Source organism: Pecten maximus, chromosome 4 (genome assembly GCF_902652985.1).
Source record: "Pecten maximus chromosome 4, xPecMax1.1, whole genome shotgun sequence".
Taxonomy (NCBI): domain Eukaryota; kingdom Metazoa; phylum Mollusca; class Bivalvia; order Pectinida; family Pectinidae; genus Pecten; species Pecten maximus.
In genome coordinates, this window is record NC_047018.1 from 42,753,463 (window position 1) to 42,779,066 (window position 25,604).

Below are 25,604 nucleotides of genomic sequence, written 5' to 3' on the forward strand. Positions count from 1 at the left end.
AATTTAAAAACATCTGTATTGTAATTTACGTGTGAGATTAATTTTTGTTATCTTTGATGTGATTCTAATGTTTCTGCGTTACGTATCTTGACGAACAATTAATCAGTTAAAACAAACTACATTTCTTAAAAACGAGGAATGAGGCCTTTGTACGTTAGTAACTTGCCAACACATATATATATAGTCTATAGACCAACAAGGTTTTACTATTTATTCCCGTTTGGTTAAACGACTACATGTACTGTAAGTAATTAATATCTTTAAACGGGAATAGATATATGTAGAACGGCGCTCCATACATAGATATGTATGTGTAAATTAAAAAAAATATCTTCAGTTCGCATGTTTGTTGTATTAACATGTCCTAACTTAATTATATATATTATAATTTAAAATGTTATTCATTACTGCACGATGTCACAGATAGTGTAGTTCAGTCATTCAATCCGCCTGGCTCCGGATTTATCAACGTTAGAACTCAAATTTTCCATAGAAAATCATTGATTTTATTCGATTTTCCCCTTCATATCTCCCCTGACCGGTTTTCTCTGGAGTTTTAGTTTCCTTTAGTTAATTAAGGAATGCTGATGAAACTGGTGCTAGATCAAGATACAAAATGTAGTTTTAACCAAGAAAGGTACGATATCAGCGATGTATGTATAGACAGAGACCTATATACTAATGTATAAATTTGTTTTGTATTTTTTTTTATGTTAGGTCGATATCTTTGATTATATTGACGTAACAATTTTAATGGTCATTCAAGTGGTATTTAAAGTGTGATAAATGCCACTTCTATCTGGTAGCTTTTTATATCATAGAACTGCCGTGCAATTCAGGGTTAGAAAATATCAGACAGGCAACCGAGTGTGAATTAATATTCGAATGACTAGATCATGAAGCGTATATATATCGTCAGTCTTTAATTACAAGCTGGATATCAGACACATACAGAAGCCTTCTACGTGTCATCTGTTATCCTACCTTATTATTACAAGATCTCGTTATAAAAAGTAAAGACAACACGTGTAGGTTTCCGTTGACCGTAGAATTCGGGGTTCGCTGTACAATGCCTAACGCATACTGTCTGATATTCATTAATAGTAAGGTGTCCGTATCGACAGGTTTTTTCTGTTCGGACAATCAGACATTATTAGGATTACGTCATTATCAAATATCAATGAAATCCAGAGCATATATTTAAAATGGCAATTTCTTACAATCCTGACGGAAGGAGCGCCACAAGAACCGTGGCGGCTAAATTATGTAGGCTAGTGTGAAATTACGAGCAGCTCTATCCAACAGGGGCTTGACCCGTTGCTAGGACCCAGAATGAAAAATCAACCCCAGGGTCCGACCTCTAACTGGCATTGAAAGCTCCTATGCCCAACCCCCTCCCGAACACACACCTGCAAATCTTCGATCGGTATAATGCGCACATTCTTTGGCATATCAATATTGCGACGCCAATGAATTATAAAAACAGTTCGTCAAGTACGTCTACATATGGAAATAGTATAACATTAGTCATAGCCCGATTTTCCTCTGGCCTTGACGTCATACATGCACATTCTGTCAGATAGATGTCTGGCTTTCTGACGAAGACATCTATCTGTAAGAACGTCCTAATCTGGTGCTAGGGTCAGAGGAAACTTGAACTATGTAGTCATACGAAGCAATGATAGGAAAATACCACCCTAGACAGTAGACACAAAGATAATTAAAATCAGATTTTGTTAATATTATATTAAAGGTGAATGTGTTAATTAAAGCTACTATATTAATCAACATTAATCTAGAAAGCTTTTTACGAAAACAGACTCAGAATAAAAGCATAAACATCGATACACAGATTGCCAGTACAGACTACCAAAAAAGTACTAGTATTGACGATCGGGTTTTAATTCCCGTTTAAACAAGATTTACTTTTGGTATATTTTCTTATTAGCGAACAAAATAAGTTGATTTAATTGTCCGTCCTCAGAGGAATCACAGAAATTTAGAACCTCACGGGGAGGTATTTATCAGACCCACAGTTAATGATTTACGGCCTCTGGGAGAAATGAATGTACAATGTAGACTGTAACCAGATTTCAGATTTCAGATTCAGATTTCAGATTTATTTATTTACACTCAGACACATGACAATGTGTTACATGAGGTACATTTATAATGAAATTCTTTGACATGACAGGATGGACAGATATAATATATAAATTATTACACTTTTATAGTTACAAATAGCAGTGAAATGCTGCAGAAACTTATATTGCAATACACATGAGGTACATTTATAACGAAATTCTTTGACATGACAGGATGGACAGATATAATATATAAATTATTACGCTTTTATAGTTACAAATAGCAGTGAAATGCTGCAGAAACTTATATTGCAATACACATGATGTATATGTTTCCTTAATTACCAGTAACAACTTATTAATATGATAGAGAGGACACATATAATATACATGTTGTATAAATCTTTCATAGTCCAAGTCAACACTTTACGATAGTTACATATATCACAGCAAAATAATACAATCATTTATACACATACGGTTTGTTAAAGCTTCATAATAAAAGAGATATTTTTTTAAGAAAAATGGACAATCCGTTTAGAGCTCGTTTGTTACATACTGACAATAGGCCTTTCATTTTCATCTCATTTGGATTTGTACGAAAATAATTTGGAATATATTTATTTTGCAAATTTTTAACTAGCTCATTTTTACAAGAAAACAGATAGTGATATTCATCTCCAATACTTTCTAAACATAGGTTACATATTCTTTCTTCTTTCGGGATTCTTTGCCATCTACCCGTTTCAATAGGGAATTTAAAATTGCATGTACGTATTTTAGTTATATATAGTCTATTATTTTCTGACAATGCTGTCAAATATTTTTCAAGACCAAATTGAGATTTACATATTGAGTAAAAATCGCCTCTTGAAGAGTTATCTATTTCTGAGAACCACTTTTGGATAAATTGATCTTGGAGTCTCTGTTTCAGTTGATTTTTAAAGAACAATTTATTCATGCTATATCTATTTTCAAAAATAAATGAAAAACCAGATTCATCATATATGTTTTTAACTTTGTTGATCCATTTAAAAGAAAGAGTTTCGGCGTCATGCAGTTTAATTGCTAATTTAAGTAGAATACTACTAAGTTTATTTTCATTACAAAGAAGACTGTTCCAAAAACGAGCCATTCTAAGTTTAATATTCAGTTCTAGTGGGAAACGACCCAGTTCACCATATACCATAAATGATGGAGTACTTGATCTCACTTTTAGCACTCTTTTGCAAAATTTGAGATGGATTTGTTCCAATGCACGCAAGTTTTCAAATCCCCATACTTCGGATCCGTATAACAAGATTGGTTCAATTACAGTGTCAAAAATATGGAGTTGTATATCAATAGGAATAGCATGATTACGAATTTTTTTATACAATGCATACAATGACTTTTGTGCTTGTTCAAGTAATTTATCCCTTGCTTTTGCAAAATTTCCATTATAATTAACTACTACACCAAGATATGAAAAACTATCTACAATTTCAAGTGTTGCATCCTTCAGACGAAATTCAAGGTTTTGGTTACATTTGCGTTTACTGAAAATCATGACTTTTGTTTTGTCAACATTTGCTTTCAGTTTCCAAATTTCACAATATCTCTGGAAAATATCCAGTGCTTTTTGTAGCCCTTCTGGAGTTTCTGCAAAGATTATGGTATCATCAGCGTATAGGAGTACAAAAATTTCAACAAAAAGATGTAATTCATTTGAAATTTCATCTGCGATTTTGTGTAACGGATCACTTTTCATAGATTTAAAAAACATTTCTAAATCATTTATAAACATAGAAAATAATATGGGGGAAAGATTTTCCCCTTGTCGTACCCCAATTAAACAAGGGAAATATTCTGATATTTTTCCATTGTATTTAACACAAGACTTGATATTTTGATACATATTTTTTATAACTTTAAGGCATTTACCTTTAATATGACATTTTTGCAATTTCGTCCATAGCCCAGCTCTCCAAATTGTGTCAAACGCTTTTCTGAGATCAATAAAAGCACAGTAGAGTTTCTTACCACTATTCAGGTATAATGTAATCAACATATGTAAAATAAAAATATTGTCAATTGTTGAATGATTTTTCCGGAATCCAGCTTGGCTAATTGAGAGTACATGATTATGTTTAACAAAATTATTTAACCGATTATTTATAATAGATGTAAATAGTTTCCCTAAAGAACTTATAAGGGTAATTGCTCTATAGTTATCGGGATCTTTTGGATTCCCCTTTTTTTTGTAAATTGGTTTGATTATACCAATTGTCCAGTTTTCTGGGATAATTCCCGTATCCATGACAATATTAAAAAGTTTACAATATATAGAAATCAACTCTGGGGATGAGTGTTTCAAGTATTCATTTAATATATTATCTATTCCTGGCGCTTTACCATTTTTCAGTTGTTTAATTGTTTTTCTAACTTCATCTTCTGTAATTACGCTATTTAATAAATCATCATCATCATCATCATCATCATCATCATCGTTTAAATCATCATCATCATCATCATCATCATCATTCAGAGCCTTGAAATACTGGTACAGTGAATCTAATGGTATATCAACCGTCTTATTCTTCACTGATGAGAATTTGTTAATAGTTTTCCAAAATTCTTTCGAGTTGTTTTTTGACAAAGAACGAAGTTTCTTACAACACTTTTCTTGGAATTTCCTATAGCTTATTCGAAGCTGTTTTCTGTACTCGCTACCTTTTTTATTCATATCAGTTTTATTAATGGCTGACTTGTTAGTCTTATATTTATTCCTACTTTTGTTAAAAGCAGTTCGTGTCAATCCACATTCTTTATCAAACCAGGGTTTACTCCTGTTTGTTTTTTGTTTATGTCTTATCGTCTGAGACAGAAATACTTTGTTGGCCGCCCCTGTCAGAACTTGACAAATACCGGTGACCACATCATTGATTTGGTCAATATCAACCTCATCATTGATAACCAACTGGTCTATAGAATTTTGAACTGCACGCAAATTTACATTTTCATTCAAATTTAAGGCTTCTACAAATTCGTCTTTTTTAGATAAATCAAATTTAACATTTTTAACTGTGTAATACATATCAGTATCATTTACTATCGCATTGGCTAAGCACGACATATTCAGAATACAATGGATTTGGTTATGTACATCTGAAAATAAAGGATTAAAGTCACATATTTCAAATTCAGAGACTAGTCTGAAGGCCTGACTACTTAATAGGAGATAATCAACTACACTTATGTCCTTACATGTCACTCGGCCTACGTGTTTATCTTTACCTATTCGACCATTGGCAATATAAAGAGACGATCTTTTACAGAGTTCAATTAAGAGATTACCATATCTATTTGGTCTGGCCTTGTCTTCACTATATCTTTGTAAGGAAATATTTTGTTCAATCAATTCGTGTGCAGAGTACAAATTATCTACATCATCGGTTCTCTCCATTACATTTAAAATATCAAATAATCCTTCATCAGGTAATATATAATCAGGTATTGTAGAAGTTCTACCATTAAAATCTCCAAACAACATCACATTGTTTTTACCATTCCCATAATTAAGAAGCTCTTCTTCAATTTCTGTAAAGGCAGTTTCTGATGAATAAACAGTATTTTCCGGTGGAATATACGTACAACCGATTAAAATATTTGAGCTAGCATTTGCTATCTGTTGAGTTATTTCACACCATTGAACAAATTCAGAATCAGATTGATAAAATTGTAAAATATTTGACAAGCTGGATTTATATATTATAACAATACCACCGGACTTTTTCTTACATTTCTGTCTGTGTTTAGCACGGAACATATAACCATCTGGTAAGTTAATATCATCAAATACATCAGTTTTGGATTCAACACATAATATTAAATCATATTCAGAAATTAAGTTGTGAAAATCTGGATTAAGTAATTTAGATTTTAAACCACACACATTTAAGAAGCATAAACTTAATTGTTTATCATTAATTGGTTCCTTAAGAACAGTGCCTGAGTGACTGTCCTATTCACGATTTACTGGCGGTCGAGGGTCGTGGTATGGTCGAGGCGCGTAGTGGGGGACATTGTTTATATATAGCGTATCGTAGATCAGTTTTGCTTTTTCACCCCTACGTTTAGCTTCCCTTAGCTGTGGAGTCAACGCAGATCTTCTCTCGACGATCTCAGGAGGAAATTGTTGAAACACCATGAAATGTCGTTTATCGCGGAGTTTCTCGGGTACGGCCCTCAGCACGCGCTCGCGATCTGAGTACTTGGAAAACCTGGCGATTATCCCCGGGGGTTTACCGTCGTTTCTCCTCCTCAACCTATGGACATTTTGAAGTGGAATGGTCCCCGCGTCATCTATCCCCAGTTCCTGATTTATAAAAGTTTTTAAGACCTGCTCGGTGTCTTCAGGTTCATTGCACACGATCCCATTAAAAATCAAATTATACTTCATCGAGTGCGTTTTTAATTTAAGGAAATCTTCCTTCAAATGGTCGTTCTCTTCCATTAGTTCCCTGTTTCTATGTTCAAGGGCAGTGACTCTATTTTCGATGTCATAATGGTGGCTTTCCTCCTTTTCCAGTACACAATCATGTTTTTTGACAGTTTCTTTTAACGAGTCAACTTGCGACATAATGGTTTCAATTTTCCTTTCCAAATTCACAAATTTGCCATTTATAGACTCCAAAAGATCAAGTTTGGGTAATTTTTCCCCTATAAATGAGTCCATTTTACAAATTTTGTCACTCAGAATGTTAATATGTGTAGTCATCATCTGGAAAGCTAGGTTTGGAATTTGAACAGATAGCCTTGCTATCTATTTACCTTAGATAGCAAGGCTAGGTGTCGGATGATTATACTGTATGAAAGCAATGACGTTTATTGCTCAAATTTACATTGATTTGGTATTTAAATGGGGGTGTAATTATCTGTACTTGTTTTGTAAAACCTTGCCATGAATTGAACTTTTCGGAAAGAAAATGATTTCATCAGAGATTATAATGCAAATATTTATCCAACATATACATGTACTTCACAAGCATACGATATTGGTTTATACTTTCATAAAACAAATCACTGTGAAATGTATTTAAATGGAGATTGATCAAAGAGACTTTGAGTAAATTTTATCTCGCGAGATCAGGCGAGATCCCAAGTAAGTACAATACTCCATAGGGTTTCCTTCAATAAGTTATAATACACCGTGCTAATAATGAGGTTCCCGATCTCGAGAAGTTTGTCTTCAGGCCCACTTTTGGACTAATTGGCTCCAATCTGTAGAGAGACAAAACTATCTTTTTTCATATTTAAATCACCTGACAAAGAGATCTGTCACGTTTATCATTACCACCAATATCTGAAGTGCATTAATATATTGTGTTACCAAAGCACAGTGTATTTTAAACTTTGGCAAAGCATTTTTTTTTTCTTTTTGTACAAATCTTTTTGGCAAAACGAGGCAAACGTTTTGTTTTGAATGTCAAGTTATTCAGTATATGTTTCTTAAATAAATCTAATTTAATTTAAATGTGAAAAGTGAAAAAGGTTTTGTTCACAAAACATATCGATCTCATTTGCTATTTGTTTCACAATATAAGAAGTTACATAAGATAGAACCCCTCAGTGATAATAAAATCTTATTTCTATTTATCACGACAAAACTTATCAGAGACTGAAATTTGGCCTTGATCTCTGAAATTGTATCATACACTTACTGGTTTAATTTCTATCATACTTGTTCAAATGCCATGATATCTAGTCCAGGTACATCTCTGGTCTCATTTGAATTTTGTCGATTTCACTTGTTTGAAAATATTTACCAAATATTTTTTTTTTAGAAAATATGACCTTGGCAATGAACCCCATGCCCTTGACATTTCACCAGGTACTTCCTTATTTGATTCTGATCAATTTTGCTTCATGTCATTCAAGATTTGATCTTGGGTGCTTACTTGGCGAAATTGACATGTAGCTGGCAGCCTCTCTCTGGGTTCTTTGGTGATAGGTTTGTTCCAAGTTTCATCAAGATATCTTTATCAGCCATAACTTATTACCCAGACAAGATAGCATATCCAATACCAGTCAATACAAAAGGTATATTGACACTCACAGTAAATGACCAGGCTAGCATCTTAAGTTTAAATCAGGACTAATTTAATGTCTTCATTTCTTTGATGATGAAGGTATGTATAAGTTCCATCAAGATATCTTAAACAGTCCCAAAGTTATTGTCCAGAATGGTGTATTAGAAGTGGAAGAACATGCATATGGAACACATTAACTTTCTTCATTCAAAAAAGGGAGACAAATCAGTAACCAGATTATCGAGATACCGTCCTAAAAGAACTGATTTTATATATCAGACATTTACACACATGACAATGACACATGTTCTTGAGCACAACCCTAGTTGCATCACTCCTGATATTAGTTTCAATATAGTACTTTAGTTTCACAGATATGGACCCCAGATACTGAACTAAATCACTGAAGCGTGAGCTATGTCAGTTAAGTTCGGCATCAGCACCATGCATTTTGTAGACTCCTAGTTATATCAACTATTCTAGGATTATCCATCCAGAACTGTTTCCCCGATATTGATTGCAAAAATTATTACAACCTTGCACAGAACAGAGTTATATTATATCAGCATAAGAATTACTAGCATACTGGGTGTTGCTAACCAAATCTGTACATGTCCCCTAAAATCCCTGCAACTCGGAACTTGTCCGAGATATCATGGTCCTTTGTATTTGTGTGAAGTTTAATCAAAATCCTTCAAGGAATGAAGCCGCTAGAGAACTGACAAGGATTTTCTAAAGATAGTAAGTGACCTAGATCTTGACCTGAAAATACTGAAACTCAAACTGGTCCAAGATATAAAGGTCCTTTGTATAAAGATTGACCAAATCCCTCAAGGAATGAAGCTGCTTGTGCGCCGACAAGGACTTTCTAAAAATAGTAAGTGACCTTGACACTGAAAAAAGTGGCATTACGTATGTACGTACAATACAGACCGAGAGAAAAACTATAGGCCCCCCATAAGTTTCACATAAGCCGCTAGTGTGTTGACAAGACAGACCGAGAGTAGGGGACTTATAACTGTATTATCATGATTGGCACAATCAAATGTTAAGCTCATGATTGAATTTAAACCGTTTAGTGCAATGACAAATTAGCACACTTGAAATGCTTACTGTAGTAAATATCAATTGTGTTTAGTGAAATTATAACTTGGAATGCTTTCTGCATGAAAAGTGCTAAAATAAGATTACTGCGTAAACATGTATGCTTACAACATTAAATTGGTAATGCAGGAATAAATAAGAAAGAAACATTCAATGAAAAAATTAACAAAATTTATTTATTTTCTTAAAAAAGTATCAACATTATTTAGATTGTTTACAAAACTATCAAAGACTGACAAAGGATTAAAATGGGATAAAAAAAGTTATAAGACTGACACTCTGACTAACTTACAACATCTCATGAAATAGTTTATTATACATAACGGTTCATACTAAAATACTCTTACCTTACTCCAATTTGATAGATTAGTAAATGTTACAATTATCATATGTTTTTATTTGAAAGTTTTATTGCTATGTAGTATATTTTTTGATAATATGCATACATATAAAGAGCTGTATTAATTTTCAGCCTTGTTCAAATATACAAAAAATTTATTCTTGCTGCTGATTTACAAAAATATTAATAGTAATAGTAATGAATATTTGTTTCCAAGTCTCTCATTCTTGGGAAAAATATATCTCTTCAAACAAATTTATTTGTAATTCCATTTGCTCCCAAACTATCCATCAATACATTCTTTTCGAATTCACTCTTTCAACACTTAAATACATGTATGCTCATCCTATTTCATATAAAGCAGATCACATCAAAAAATCAAAGACACTAAGTATACCATGATAAAAAAAATCATATAAACATAGCTTCCTTGGAACTAAAATATCACAATATGAACTTTTCAGAAACCCAAATTCATTTACTATACACTGCAGTAATTTTTTTGGTAAACTACTATGAACTATAGGTTTCATTACTCTCAGAAAAAGGCTTATTTCACATGTTTGACATGTCATTAGTCTTTCAACATCATGGGAGAAACGTAACCAGCTAGGACAATCACTCATTCAAGTTATCCAAAATTTGTGATCTCTTTAATTGCATTATATTGCTGACAATACAAATTTGAAATATTCGGCTTACTTTTCCATAGACAAAGCTTTAAACAGACCCTAATCATTATGCAAATAAACTTGAAATTCAACTTGGATTATAGAAAGAATATTCTATAAAGTCTTCGTCAAAGTCTATGGAGAACTTTCACAAACAAAATGTATGCTTTAAAGATATTGCAATTTTGCAAAGAGAGCAGTGATCAAGTTCAATCATTTTTTCAAATGCAAAATCTACTAAACATACTTTTACTTAAAATACTACTAAACAAATTTAGCACCTATATTTTATAATGCTCGTCTTATGACTAAAAAATTAAAAACAAAAGTACATCAAATTATATACAAATCTTTTCACAACAAAATTATTTAAAGTTTAATATCTTAATTGCCGCCATGTATCGCACATCAGTACTTTATAAAACCATCCAGCATTGGCCATATCAATGCATTGTTAATGTAAATTTAAACAAGATTTTTCTGTCTTGTGTAAAATTTTATTGATATCAGTCTCCAAATTAAACACAATACCGGTCTAGATTTCTCCAACAGCAGGGACTACACATATATTGTATCAAGTAAAAGTAAAATCAGGAAGTTTCTACTTTTGTGACCGACTGGCATTCATCTTTGAGACCTGTTGTTTCGTGGTTGACCTTGTTAAACGTTTCCTCTGATTTTGTGGGACTGTCACTATTTTCACTGTCCTGATCATCACACACTTTATCACAGGTATCTCGTTCCTCCTCTTGGTCTTCAGATTTATCCTCGCTGTCTTCTGCCTCCGTTTCTTCACCAACACCAACCAACTCCTGTGATAAACAAAATTTAGTTATTTTCATCAATTTGCCAACTTATAGACACTACATTGTTAAAATTAAGCTAAAGCATTGTTGACTACTAACACAGGGAGAGGGGCCATGATAGATCAATTAGTTTGAGCGCCGGCCATGTAATTAACCTCACGTGAAAGTCCCTCCCCAAGGCAGTTTGTATTTCTCGGGAAGCTGAGAAATGGACCAGTCTGTGCTGTTGTGGTTGTGTCCTTGTGCAAGACACTTTAACCTAGTTGCTCTGGGTTGTATGCGACAGCCTCTTACATGTTGTTACCAATTACAAGGAGACCCTGCCTCAAAATGACCTTGGCTGTTCACAGGACAATAAGTCCCCAAAAAATAAGGTTGACATTTAGCAGCCTTCTTAGTTATATCAATAATCTTTCTCTATTAAGTTCAAAATTCAGTAGATTGACATAGGTTTGTCAACAACAAAAGAATTTTTGTTGGCAGCAATTCTGATTGGCTGAGGTATATGGATTTGATACAGCTTTGATGACTGCTCAATATAAGCAGTGGACAACATTCAGTTGAGTTAAATAATATAAAATGAGTAAAAAAAAAAGAATGTTTCAGGACAGAACAAAGAGCAATTTGATCATCCCACAATCTAATGATAGTTGGCTTAAAATCTACCCTACTTTACTCAATATTTTTATCAGAAATTATTTCTTTTTTTTTCTGAAGCAAAAAACCTGGATCTGAAATTGTCAATCACTTACCTGGATTACACCAGCAAAATATTCTGCTTGGCTTGCCATTTTTTCAAGTTTTTGATTTTCATTTCGTAGCTCATCAATCTCACCATGAAGCTAATATAGAAAAAAGTAGCAATGTTAAGGACACACTTATAAGATTATAAGACAATACACTTCTAAATTATAATTGTTGATCAGGTAAACAGAACATGTCTCCTAATTGTGACTGTCAGATTCTCTACAAATTAAACAGCTAAATGACTGTTTGAAAACTCTTGCACAATCTAATGATTATTTATTCAAAACTGAAGGAAGAAAATGAAACAGACCAAGTGAATGTTTTGAGCTTAAAATCATGGAAAGCACAAACCTGTTCATTCTCATTCAATGATTCGTCCAGTGCTTCTCTTCTGCGTTCAGCCAGATCTCTCCAGTAGTTTTCTGGAATTTCCTCTGAAAGAAAACATTGATTCTGTCATTTGTATTTGAATGGATTTTGTGATGTAATGAATGTATAGTATATATATAATCTGTGTATTTTTGAGAATTATCAATTAAGACAAGAGAACTTAAAATGTATTATCTAGATATCCTCCATTGGTCAATAATGATGTCCAGATTTCTAAAGTTTGTTAAGGTCACGCCGGGTAAGTTACAATCAGAAAGAATTCAGATCAATTTCATAACGCAGTGTATAATAAATGAATCATCATTATATACAAGTTATAAAGATGTGACGGTTGCCAGTAAGGTAACATTTTCAGATGACCTTTCAACCAACCTATCAATATTTGACAAAATTTTGCCAGCCTGTTTCCCCTCAACATTCAACAAGGCAGCAATTAAATCATATTCATTATAATATATACAAATGCCAACCAAACTTCAGTCCAGTGAAGAAGTTCAAGTTCTGGTATGTACCATGAAAATAAAATAATCTATTTTCTACATTAAGTGGTCATGTGATGTCTTACCATTGACCATTAAATCGTAAGCCTCCTGGTCAATGTCATCCTCCGATATTGACTTTTTATCTGTCTGAACTCCCTTGTCATCGAACGTCTTGCTCTTAACATCAGGGGTTTCTGGATCAACATAGATCTGAATGCTGTCTTTTCCACACTTCTCTTTCTGAAAAGCAAAATACCTTGTCTTAAGGTACTGTAAGATAGGGACAGGACTTTTCTTGATGAACAATCTATTATCATATATATATATATATTATCTAAATAATCCCAAATCATTATCCAGTAACAACATGTTATTGTGCATGTGTTTAGGTTAAGTAAAATGGTGTTGCTCTTAAAATCCAAAATGATACTAATAGAATCATACAAGGATCTGTTTTGCTGAAAGGTATATCTGGATCTCAACTGGAGTCTAAGGTTTTGGCTGGTCAGCATAAGGCTAGCCAAACTCTTACATAAGTATTGTGATTATCTCTGTCCACAGAAGACACATACTTAAAAAAAAAAAAAAAAATTTAAGCTGTTGTGAAACCTATTCATTTGCCCCATCATCAATGTTCCACGAAATGTGCGTCAATTGACGTTTTCATTTTGCAATTAATATGATTTTAAATTCTCCCCTTTTTTGAGTAGCTTTGTAGCATGTGTCAGCTATCTTCCCCTACCCTATGTGAGATCGATTTATTCCATCTATAGCAACCACAGGATCACAATGTGAAGTAAGTGACAAAATGTGAAATCAAAATGAATTTTTCTACAAAGTATAATCGACATTACATTTCATGTGCAGAAGTCTAGTGCTACCATCAAAGATACAGTGATCATGAAGAGACTCGAGCCTCTTTTTCGGGAAAATAGACATATTACAATCGTCTCTGCATGTCCCTTTATCTGGACAGAGGACCAAGTCCTCTCCAGGCTGGGACAGATGAATGTTAGTTGAATAATTAGCAAACCTGTGCATTCAGGAGAGCATCTTTTCCCAGATTTTTCCTATCCTTTACAGCAGAGTACTGAAGGGTCTGCAAAGTTTTTCTGCCATCTGATGGTGCCTGCAAAAAGGAATTTTAGTTATTAAGCTATTAAGTGGCATATAATTTGCACAGGTACACACAGACTACAGGATGAAATACATATAGGATGCATGCTAGCAAATATTGTATATATTCATTTGAGTGACCAGTCACTCAGCTAATCTAGATTTCTTTCTAATTTTTTTGTTCGAACGCAATGCAAACTGTACATGTGTAATCCTCCTGGCTGAACACCAAGTACTATTTAAAGACCCCTGGCCTATTATTTATTATGATGCCAACCCAGTTACAAGTTTTTCGCTATGTGTGTACAGTAGCCATATTTAACATTATTGGAGTGGCTATGAAACATTTTAATTAGTTATAACTGTGATGTAATTTTAAGTAAAGTTATACAGTGATAAATATATCTTATTGTATAACGACTCTAATTCGGCTGAACTTGAAAATGGACTCATTTTTTTTTTACCGAATTGTTTTCAATTATACATCCAAAAGATCAAAATTTACAAACAAATTAACCCCTTGCCACATGTAAGCGCCTCTGGACGCCTTTACCCCTTGCCACATGTAAGCGCCTCTGGACGCCTTTACCCCTTGCCACATGTAAGCGCTTCCCGACGCCTCTGCATTATCTCCATGTAAGCGCTTCTGGACGCCTCTACGTTATCTCAATGTAAGCGCCTCTCAACACCATGCCGGTTCGGTAAACTTAGACATGGAAAATCCCGTGATTGAGAGCGACACTATCTGGAAATCCCCGATACTATTTTAAGTAGATATCAATGCATCGACCAATCAGATTTGTACACGTCATTCATACGAAAGTTTTTGAATAAATTAACCTAGAAAGTGTGAGTCATGAGTGTAGAAAAGTGTCACAACAACGAGGGGTGATGGCGTCTGTGGCTACGATTTTGCGCGACATTTTTGACGACGATGATGATTTAGAGTTCGATGGCTTCGGACCTGAAGACATTGAGTCAGATATTGACCTTAACGATGTTCTAAATGACCTGTCAACAGATAACGAGGACGAACAGCGACCAGGTGTACTGCCGACATTAGGTAATGTTGACGATTCTGAATGGTCTCAAGATTTTTCGCCGGCCACAGTAAATGATTTTGTTAGGGAAACGGGGCCAGTACTTCCAGAAAATTTTGATGTTGATACTGCAAGTCCCATTGATTATTTCTACCTTTTCTTCAATGAGAATCAGTTTTCCGCCATAGCTCGACACACTTATTTAATAATTACGCTCGCTGGCGTTTGGAAAACGAAACAAAGTAGATTTGACCCAAAATGGTCGGATACACATTCCTTCGTCGTGACATCGGATATAGGCTTAAGCCTGAACTGTTGAAATATTCTTGTGAAAACTTTGAAAATTCAGTTTGTTTCATTTGGGAGTTAATGTTGAATCATTTCATGTACAGGAATTCAATGAATTATAAATTATACATTGTCAAAATATTTTGAAATTTGTCTGTTCTGTTCATATACAGCTGATTTCATGGTTATGTGTTGTTGGTTTTATAAAGAAAATAGCACAGAATTAAAATTTAAGAAATTCTGAACATAATTGTAACTTACTAAAAATGTCTAAAACTAGATCTATTTCCCCTTTCAAAATTAGGTTTACAAAAATTAATCAAAACAAAGCTTAATTTCTCAAAAACATTCTCTAGACTATATACCGGGCTTCGGAGCAGAACAATCTGAAAACAGTGGCATTTCTAGCCTTATATTTATAAATAGGTATATCTGGCTACGCTTTCCTTTAAATGTAAGGCTATAGTACACATGCCTCTGTAATCTGAATCATAGTGAATGTGAAGTCTGCATTGTTGTTGTTCCGAGTTTCCACTAATTAACTCGACTGGTGATTACCATTTACTGAAGAAAGCATTGTGTAATAAAAAAAAAAAAGGTATTACAAGTCTGTTTAGTCCATCTTGAGGCGTTTTTTTCCCTTTAGTTGCAGCCATTTGGATATTTTCTTGGTGTTTTTGTCCAACAGTGGTTGCCATTTTCGTCTTGAAGTTCCCGCAATCTTCTGGTCACGTGATTAGCTAGGACTATTTAAAACGGAAAACGAAAGACGCGATTCATTATCCGGAAATAAATAAATTTGGATTTTAAAAGATAATATACTGTGCTAGGGCTAATGTTATGGAATGTAAACATCTCTCTGCAAAGACATTTTTTTTCTAAACTCTAAATTGTGATGAAAACAAATAGGGATATGTGCACAATCTTATAATTATTATTATTCTACTGCTGGCTGAAAGAATCGGTCCAGCCAAAATTTTCGTTACCCATATTACATTTGGTCATTTCATTAGATTATCATTAGGTGATCTCAGAAACATGTATTAGGTGTTATTGTGTTGTATATTTTTATGATGATCTATATAAAAATATTTTAGTTTTAATCTGTTAATTGGTACAGAAAAAAAATCGTCTTTCATGAATCAGTAATTCAAGACCCTATATCATATAGCTATGTTGAGAGAGAGAGAGAGGCGAGATAATTGCAGATGATAATTACAATATGGATATTAAGCATTAAGTTTATTTAGACTAAAAATGACCGTCTAATGTTGTGTATGTCTATATGTTTTGTCTGCATGTGCTGCATTTGCATTGTGGCCAATACCAGCTGTTTGTCAGTGATTTGAATTGTGTGAGTGAAGTTGTCGTTCTGAAGAGTGGTCTGGTACACGGGACAGTCCAGATTTTAGGTGCTTCTGACCGAAAAGAGTGCTTGCCATGTTTTGTTGTCCTAACATGTGGTATAACTGCAGTGTTGTGATATCTGAATGTGTATGGGTTTTTTTCTGTGATATTAAGTCATGTAAGTATGTTGGTGTTTTTTTGTTTGTGAATTTAAAGACTTCTATTGCGAAATTTTTGAGTCTCTTTATTCTGAGTGATGGTAATTTTGAACGGGCTAGTACTAGTATATTAAAACACAGCGATATCATATATCGGTATTTTAAATACAGATATCTCTATTTCTGGCATATATGCAAATATATTTATTTGAAATAGATATATCTTTAATTAAAAAATACACATCTCTCTCAATAAAATATACGAATATTTTGTATATCTGTATCTCAAATGTAGATATTTGAATCAAATGCATGTAATCGTAAACACTGGAGTATATATTGAGGACAGAGAAAAAACGAAAGGGGATCAGTCGTCCCGCCCCCCAAAAAGACTGAGCGTTAAGTAAGCAGGTGATTAATTGTCTCTGCAAGGGGACACGGAACCCAAAGCCTTCCTCGCTGGGGCGAACGCCCAACTATAAATTTATAGGTCAAAAGCGCGATAATGTCAAGGGTGACACCAGGAAGTTAATCAGAAAGAAAAGAAATTATAAGATCCCAAATTTAGTCGCCTCTTACGATCATGCAATGGGGGCAGCAGGTACAATGCTAACGCCCTACCTACAGGGCAAGGTTTCCAAAGTGGACTTAAACAAAACAAAAAATTAAAATGAGTTCCTCGATTGGTTTCCTTAATTATGTAATTGGTTAATTAGGCAAATGGTATGACAGAAGTATAAACGCGATTTAAACATTTTTGTATTTGCCCCTCAAAAGAATAAAGGATTGGGCACGATTTATTATACGACATTATTAAAAGAGAAAAAAATGTATAATATTACCGAAACCTTTTAATTTTGCACACCTCTAAAAAAAATGTGCAGATTCCTACGGGAAATTAGCATAGTTGGGAACGAACAGTTCCTTTAAAGAACAACGCTTCCCGTATTTTTTTTTAGATATTGACTTTAACGAGAATTTGAATTTAAAATGTAAAATTTATTTACATAACAACAATTGCGAACCTGTGCGCACTGAAAGGTATAAGTATCACTTTTCCGAAATGTTCATGTTAAAAACTGAATTTGAAAATTTAAAAATTGATACAAATATTGAACACATTGTAAAATTAATTAGCATACTGATATTGTGTTCCACTTGCTATAACTTGTTTTATTCTCATAATGACGGAAATCGGTAAGGATGTGATAATCTTACCTACTGTGTCCATAACATAATTCGTAATGTGCGATTTACTCTAATTTTCCCTCCAAAGTATTTTTTCTGTCTCCTTTGATCATGATTTGCCTGGACTTCATGATCACGCGATCACCTATGTAAGGAGGTCACAAATTATATCCCGACCAAGACATTAAAATGGTACCTGAAGCTACCAACTTGGAGCTCTGTAATTTGGAGCGATATCTTCCCCAAACTAGAGGACGTGATAATGAAATCTCCAATCCTCGGGGTAATATTCTTGATTTCTAACCCTCGGCTTTTATGATTACGCAGGATCCAGCTGTTCTAATATTGAAAAGAAATATTGCATTGCAACGCAATGTTGACATGATGTAATTGAATTGTCGCCGTGACGTCACTGTATTGTTGCAAGAACGTGTGATCTGTCACACCCTGGGGATGACAGAGAAATCTCGAACAAGACAAATTTGGAGACAATTATGGTGGCTGATTTCTGCCATTTCGTTGTTTCGTTCTGGCGCCCCGACAGAACGATAATCTTCGTCTTTTCGCCCCCGATAATTAGCGTTATGGCGCCGCGCCATAACGAAAAGACGCCACAACTCAACGCGAAATAACGAAAACGTGAAGCCGCTAATCAGCGGGGCGAGTTAATTCACCCCGCTAATCATCGTCTTTTCGCCCCGCCATAACGCTGTTTATCGTTTTGGCGCCCCGATAAACAGCGTCTTTTCGCCCCGACAAGACGATAATTATCGTCTTTTCGCCCCGCTGTTTATCGTTATGGCGCCCCGCTAAACATCGTCTTTTCGCCCCGCCATAACGCTGTTTATCGTTATGGCGCCCCGCTAAACATCGTCTTTTCGCCCCGCCATAACGCTGTTTATCGTTATGGCGCCCCGCTAAACATCGTCTTTTCGCCCCGCCATAACGCTGTTTATCGTTATGGCGCCCCGCTAATCATCGTCTTTTCGCCCCGCCATAACGCTGTTTATCGTTATGGCGCCCCGCTAAACATCGTCTTTTCGCCCCGCCATAACGCTGTTTATCGTTATGGCGCCCCGCTAAACATCGTCTTTTCGCCTCGCCATAACGCTGTTTATCGTTATGGCGCCTTCCGGCTAGTCATGCGCTGAGCAATCTTTCATAGAAGATGGCGGAGCAAAGCAGTTACACCAGCCTTTTGAACGGAGACAATACCACTAGTATCCTTTTTATTTAGCTTTAATAACCTTTTAGGTGAGTTTTAAAATGGTTTGGTACACATTGTACCGCTTATGTTCACTTGTGCTGTTATCTATATGTTCGAATATACGGTTAAGTTGCTTTTTCAATTTTACATTTTGAAATCATAATTTATATTCAGTAAAAATGTGTAACATGTTGTTAAATTCAATTTCTGATAATTTTCCTTAAACATTGTCAGAACAGGATCTAATTAGAGAATATCATTTTGCTGGCTACACGTACTCCGATATTATTCTTATTCTCTTCTACCAACATCACGTATCTATAAGGTTTGTGTGTTTGTTTTTCAGACTATTTGGACAACGCTTTAAATATTTGTTTTTTTACCACATCATTGATTCCCTCTTTATGAGGATGTTATATCTTTGATGTATTTTGAATGAATGTTGAGAAGACATGTTTGCGAGAAAAAGCATTGCATGTTATATACTGTATAGTGAGTTTACAAAGCCACGTTTATATTTATGTAATATTAATTATAAGCTGTTATTTCAGCTGTAGACAACTACATCGGATACTCAGATCACTAGGTCTTCGTCGTCAGCATGCGGTAACGGATGAAGTAGTTCAAGCTATACAGGTAAGTGTATCCTCCTTATTTGGTAAAATACATACATGGTGAAAAGTGTCATTTTATTCAGCTCATATACTCACTTCGGATAAGTTATTCCAGTATGATTTATAATGAAGCCCTGATAGGAATGTATAAAACGCAGATGCATTTATAATTGTTATCGCATTTGTCGCATATTCGTTAATAAAAAAAACAATAATTGCGGCCATTTGTGATGAGCAACCAATTTTCCGCCATTCGCATATGTCGTATGTATTGTTGATCGAGTTTCTATTTTAAAAAAATAAGCAAACAAGGCTTCACAGTATGGATATTTGCATCACTTAAAACTATGTACACACACATATATCCACGAAAAGGGTCAGCAATGATATAGAGGATATCTAACAGTGTCTTCAGTAATACCAAATATATTTCACGAGTGGGGCTAATATTTTGATATTTTTCACGAGTGCGCAGCACGGGTGAAAAATATCAAAATATTAGCCACACGAGTGAAATATATTTGGTATTACTGAAGACACTGTTAGATGTTCTGTTTATAACATGTTTTATCAACGAAAACGAAAAACCTACCCCGTATGCTAACTAGGCCTACAGCGAAAGTTTGCATACAAAATAAGTAGTTCTCCCTGTTCAGGTGCTGACATATATGTCGGGCTTTCTGATTGGTCAATTATTTTGGTATTTTCTAATCATTAATTTGATTGGTCAAATCAGCAAAAGTGATATTTTTCACTAAATATGATATTTTTCACTAGTGAAAATATCACTTTTATAGAATGAATAATTTTTGATATTTCACTAGTAAAAATGTAATAAATATATGTAGGTGACATGTGTACCTGGTATACGTGTAGGTGACATGTGTACCCAGTATACGTGTAGGTGACATGTGTACCCGGTATACATGTATGTATGTGACATGTGTATCCGTTATACATATATGTAGGTGACATGTGTACCCGGTATACGTGTAGGTGACATGTGTACCCAGTATACGTGTAGGTGACATGTGTACCCGGTATACATGTATGTATGTGACATGTGTATCCGTTATACATATATGTAGGTGACATGTGTACCCGCACTACCCGGTATACGTGTAGGTGACATGTGTACCCGGTATACGTGTAGGTGACATGTGTACCCGTTATACATATATGTAGGTGACATGTGTACCCGGTATATATGTATGTAGGTGACATGTGTACCCGGTATACGTGTATGTGTGTGACATGTTTACCCGGTATACGTATATGTAGGTGACATGTGTATCCGGTATACATATACGTAGGTGACATGTGTATCCGGTATACGTGTATGTAGGTGACATGTGTATCCGGTATACGTGTATGTAGGTGACATGTGTATCCGGTATACGTGTACTCGTCATTTAGAAATTTATAGTTAATACTCATACGCGATATCCCTGTTTCATTTCGATTGACGTCGTCTATAGATTGTAATAAAGTGACTAAAACTTTATTTACCAGTATCGATCCCAATATGAAGTGTTTGTGCCTTTTGGTTATAGGGAAAGTTATATAAATGCTTCAGCATATTCGAAGCATGTGCACTTGAATTAAGACCAAGGTCAATGCACAGATATACATTTGGTAGTTATTATACAATAACGCAATTGATGTTAAATATCAAGTATGTTTGTGAAATATTAAAGAAGCTGAAACATCCCTAACTTTGGCGTGAAAATTTACATTTTTAACACTACACAGTGACCTTGAAATATATGAAAAACATAAAGGCACTGAAACGGATCAAATGGATCAAAATGCCATTATCCAAGTGCTATATCGTCGCCATCTTGACCTTGAAATTCTGCATTATACCTTAGTTGAATCATGCTGAGAGAGAGATTGCAAATGAAATAACATGTTAAATATATCAGACATTTCATGTGCAATAGAGATGTTTAATTCGATGAAATACGTGATTAACATTGAACGCTACTTGACTAAATGTTGAGTTGGCTTGCTTTTTTCACTTCAGGAGCAATGTGTTGACTCTTCAGCGCGAACTGGACCCGGACGGTGTTCGTAGCAGACAGATGCACCGAAGGGCCGAATTACCTTATACATGTCGATGGCTATGACAAACTGAAACGATTTGGTTTTGCCATTCACCGTGCAATATGCGGGTATTTTTTTCACATCAAAGCTTATTTTTCATTTCTATCTGAAGTACAGTATGTAAATAGGTATGGAATATGTGCGATATTATTTTGAGGTCGAGGTCAATATACATTGTACGTAGCGGTAGATTAAGTTTCTTGATTAAAACAATATTGGGAAAAAGTCTAGTTTTCTTTCATATCAGCTTCACATATGTAAGTATTAATGAAATTATAGGTACAAACTTCCAATTTCGTTTCTTTTTTCGAAATAGTCGTGTCTGTTTACAACGACATTCGAGCGACATCACACGTGTTTTGACGGTATGCACAAAGTGATTTTAATGTCACCATGCTATTTAACAATTAAATGATTGGTAGATTGTATTTATAGTCAAGGTGAATGCAATCCGGGTGACAAGGAAATATAATGTTACATTAACACACGTAAAGTTTTCCTTTTTCTAAATCCGTAGTTAATGCTCAGCCATTCCCCTAGTCTATGTTCATTAAAAAACGGCAAACTTAAAATCCATTAACCTCCTGTGATTGATTTGCATTCAAACTGACACAGCCATATTTCAAAGAATCGCCGTGGTGATGGTAGACAAAGCGCCAAAATGAAAATTACGCGATGGTTCTAATGACAAATCCTTGCTACGTTTGATTTACCCCCAACGCATCGCAAAGAATTCTGTGACGTAAATAATACAGTGTACCTTGTACATATTTGCTTTATGATATCAATTATAATATAATGACATGACAGAACAGGTCATTTATGAGATAAAATAATGTTTTGTGAGACTCATGAAGGACACCAAAGACCAAAAGAATCTTCATGGTTGAGAATTGAGAATTGAATACAGTCAAGCCATATGGTAAAATAAACTGCAACACACAACTTGTTTCTTATTGCAAACATATAGGAGGCGCCAGACGAAACCAATTTTTAAAAATCAAATAAGTCATGAACATGTATAACTTAATGAACTGTACATATTTATTTGTCGCTTTGATTGTTGTAGGCACAGTTGATTACAAGATACTGGTGGGTAATGAAGACATCGAAGGAGTGAAAGAACTCTGTACTTCTGTTCAAGTTAATTCTGAAGTAGTCACTGTATTATAACAGGATATGGGTGAGAAGAGGCTTAGAAAGCCACCCACATATAGTGAAGCTCTGGAACTGCGGAGAACTAGTTCACTACTGGTACTCAGACAATCTACAGATAGCCTACACAATGGCATAGTAGAGCAAAATTTGAGTGTGCTTTTTTCTGTCTCACTATCAGCCCTTCGTACAGACAGCGTATAAAGGATAATATTTACAGTAATCAAAATATTTGAAGAGAAATACTAATAGGTTTTGAAGGCAAAAGTGAATTTCAGTTCGAAATTCTTATAGTTAGCCTGAACTCATATGTATACCAACATTTCTTGTATTTTACATGCAACTACACTTCTTTAAGAAAAATATCGTAATGTATACATTTGTATATCCAATGTAACTTTGGTAATTAAAGCAACATGCATTACCTTGCTGGGAAAAATCTAGTTCCACTTGATGTATTTTGTTTACGAAATATATTCCCGCATTAACAGATGTATTGATAATTATTGATTTTGATTTTTGGAAATATCTGTAAAACACTGATATCCCATCCGTATTTCACATGCAAAAAAAAAGTAATAAAAATTTTGCAAAGTAATTATAACCTACCTGGCATCATGCAAATGATTGAAAAAATGTCATTATTACCACAAACATAAATGCTCAGAAACCATAAAATATCAACTTTGAAAATATTTGGGTGATAAAATTCTTCGGGCAATTTTAAGGAAAGTCCGAGTTATTATTGCGATAAAAACCAGTTAAGCCTGGTGTCATCATATCTAACAACTAGTAGGATTGTTAAAGCATTATTCGTTTGTGGTATGTCCATTTATATATTGAACATTTCGTTCGCACTATTTGTGCGAAAGGTGAGTTTATTCTGTAATGAGGTACCATATTCAAAGTAAAATGGAGTGAGCTGTTAGAATTTGATGAATTAAATTCGGTTCTTCGCAGTTTTACATTGATGCGAAAAACATGAACCATGGTTGGGTACGACAAACATTCAGCTTCAACAGCCGTTCTTATTTCTTCACAATTGGTTTAGTCAATAAAAGGACATGTTGCTCATAGTAGCCTTCACTCATAGTCTGCCCTTAATTCATTGTCATTGTTATTTCTCGTCACGTACTTTAGGGTATGGAGTACGGCGTTTACATTTAAAAGTGTACAAAGAAAAAATAGTTTCAGTCTGTTACGAAATGATAGCTGAATTTATACTATATTGATTGATCGAAAGCTATTATAGTTTGCACATATGTTGGAAAATAGGGAGGTCGAAAGGAAGATTCCTTATAATATTATCAGATAACCTTTTTTGTACAATTGTACAGTTTCAATTATTCACTTTAGCTATGTTAAGTTTCAAAAAAATGTAATCGAGTACAGTACTACATGAATAACATTATCGTCAAAAAAGGGTGTTAACGACTGAACGTAATGTAAATTGTCAAATTTAAAGTATGTTTTTCCGATAATCGTAACCATTGACAAGCTCAAAAGAATTTGTTAATAATTTCTGAACCATTTTTATTATCTTTTTTTCTGTGATTGTTCTATCTTGTAACAAATGTTCTTATATACATTATGTATATGAATTATATTGGTGATTATTGCACATGAAATACGTACCATTTTCCAGTGACATTTAAGAAATGAATACTCACTCGTTGGGTTGTTACTATCATAAATCATTACTTATCATTAATGCAATGAAAACAAGTACTGCAACATTTAAAGCAATGAACATTTGGAGTTTAAAGCAATAGAGATTGGTCAAAGATTGTATAGGGGAGGGACCATACAACAAAATTTGACTAATATATAATAATCTGAAATCTGATAACAAAGGGAAAATATGATAATTTTAAAAGAATTTAAAAGGATATTACAATTTAGGATTGAAATAGCTTGCAAACAATTCACTTTTCAAACATGTCTCATATGTATTGCAAAATTGTCAAATGGCTGACAATTCATTTGCAATTTAAGATAACGCATGCTACATCCGTGTTATTATCTATAGGACTAAGGAACACTATAAATGGGACGGACAGGTGAATGGAGAAGTCCTAGTCTTCCCTCATATTTCACAATTTGGTAAATCATAAAACTATAAAGTATAAGCGATTTTTAAGCCGTAAAATCAAACAGGTACTGGCATATCATTTTAAATGACAATCATGTATTTGCTCTTTCTTATAATGCCGATGGAACACAAACATTTTAAACACAAGAACATAATCATGCAAATCATATTCCGTGCGGAGGTTGCAAGGTTGACAATTATTGATAACAAGAATTGTTTACGGAAGGACGGACGAGCCACGGGTCACGGACGAATGGCGAGTTGAATAGCCAACCAAACCGAACCATCACATTTTAAAATCAAAATTACTATTTGTTTTGTAAGCTTAATAATATCATGATTTTTTCAGAAAAGTCACTGCACAAACATCATCTTTTGATCTCAAAGTCTACGCAAGATGGAAACCGCAACACCACTGAATAGCTTTCACCATGTCATTGCAAAAGAAATCTGGATTCGAGTACCCCCACCAAATGCACAACACTAGACCCCATGTGTATGCGGTGGGGAACTGTTGAGTACTTCCGAAGCTTATTTCTAGCTTGTTAGGGAATCATAAGGCGGTACAGTGGAAAGCACCAGTCCAAAAGGCCAGTAC

At 34.4% G+C, this 25,604-nt stretch overlaps 1 protein-coding gene and 1 long non-coding RNA gene across 3 annotated transcripts; one reads left to right on the plus strand and one right to left on the minus strand.

Annotated features, from left to right (window-relative positions):
• Positions 1 to 9,413: 9,413 nt before the first annotated feature.
• Positions 9,414 to 15,882, minus strand: LOC117326146 (geminin-like). The gene is made up of 6 exons (XM_033882779.1): positions 15,745 to 15,882; positions 13,729 to 13,824; positions 12,779 to 12,935; positions 12,175 to 12,257; positions 11,829 to 11,918; positions 9,414 to 11,082 (listed from the first exon to the last, which is right to left on the minus strand). The coding sequence occupies exons 1-6, from the start codon at positions 15,835 to 15,837 to the stop codon at positions 10,861 to 10,863; spliced, it is 741 nt and encodes a 246-aa protein (XP_033738670.1). The 5' UTR covers positions 15,838 to 15,882; the 3' UTR covers positions 9,414 to 10,860.
• A 2,990-nt stretch (positions 15,883 to 18,872) lies between these two features.
• On the plus strand, positions 18,873 to 24,008 carry LOC117326147. Of its 2 annotated transcripts, XR_004532431.1 has the most exons (5): positions 18,873 to 19,052; positions 19,274 to 19,364; positions 19,591 to 19,675; positions 21,680 to 21,827; positions 22,829 to 24,008. It is a non-coding gene; the product is annotated as an uncharacterized LOC117326147 (long non-coding RNA). The 2 variants fall into 2 exon arrangements; XR_004532430.1 differs by having other exon boundaries at positions 19,274 to 19,675.
• The last annotated feature ends 1,596 nt before the right edge of the window (positions 24,009 to 25,604 follow it).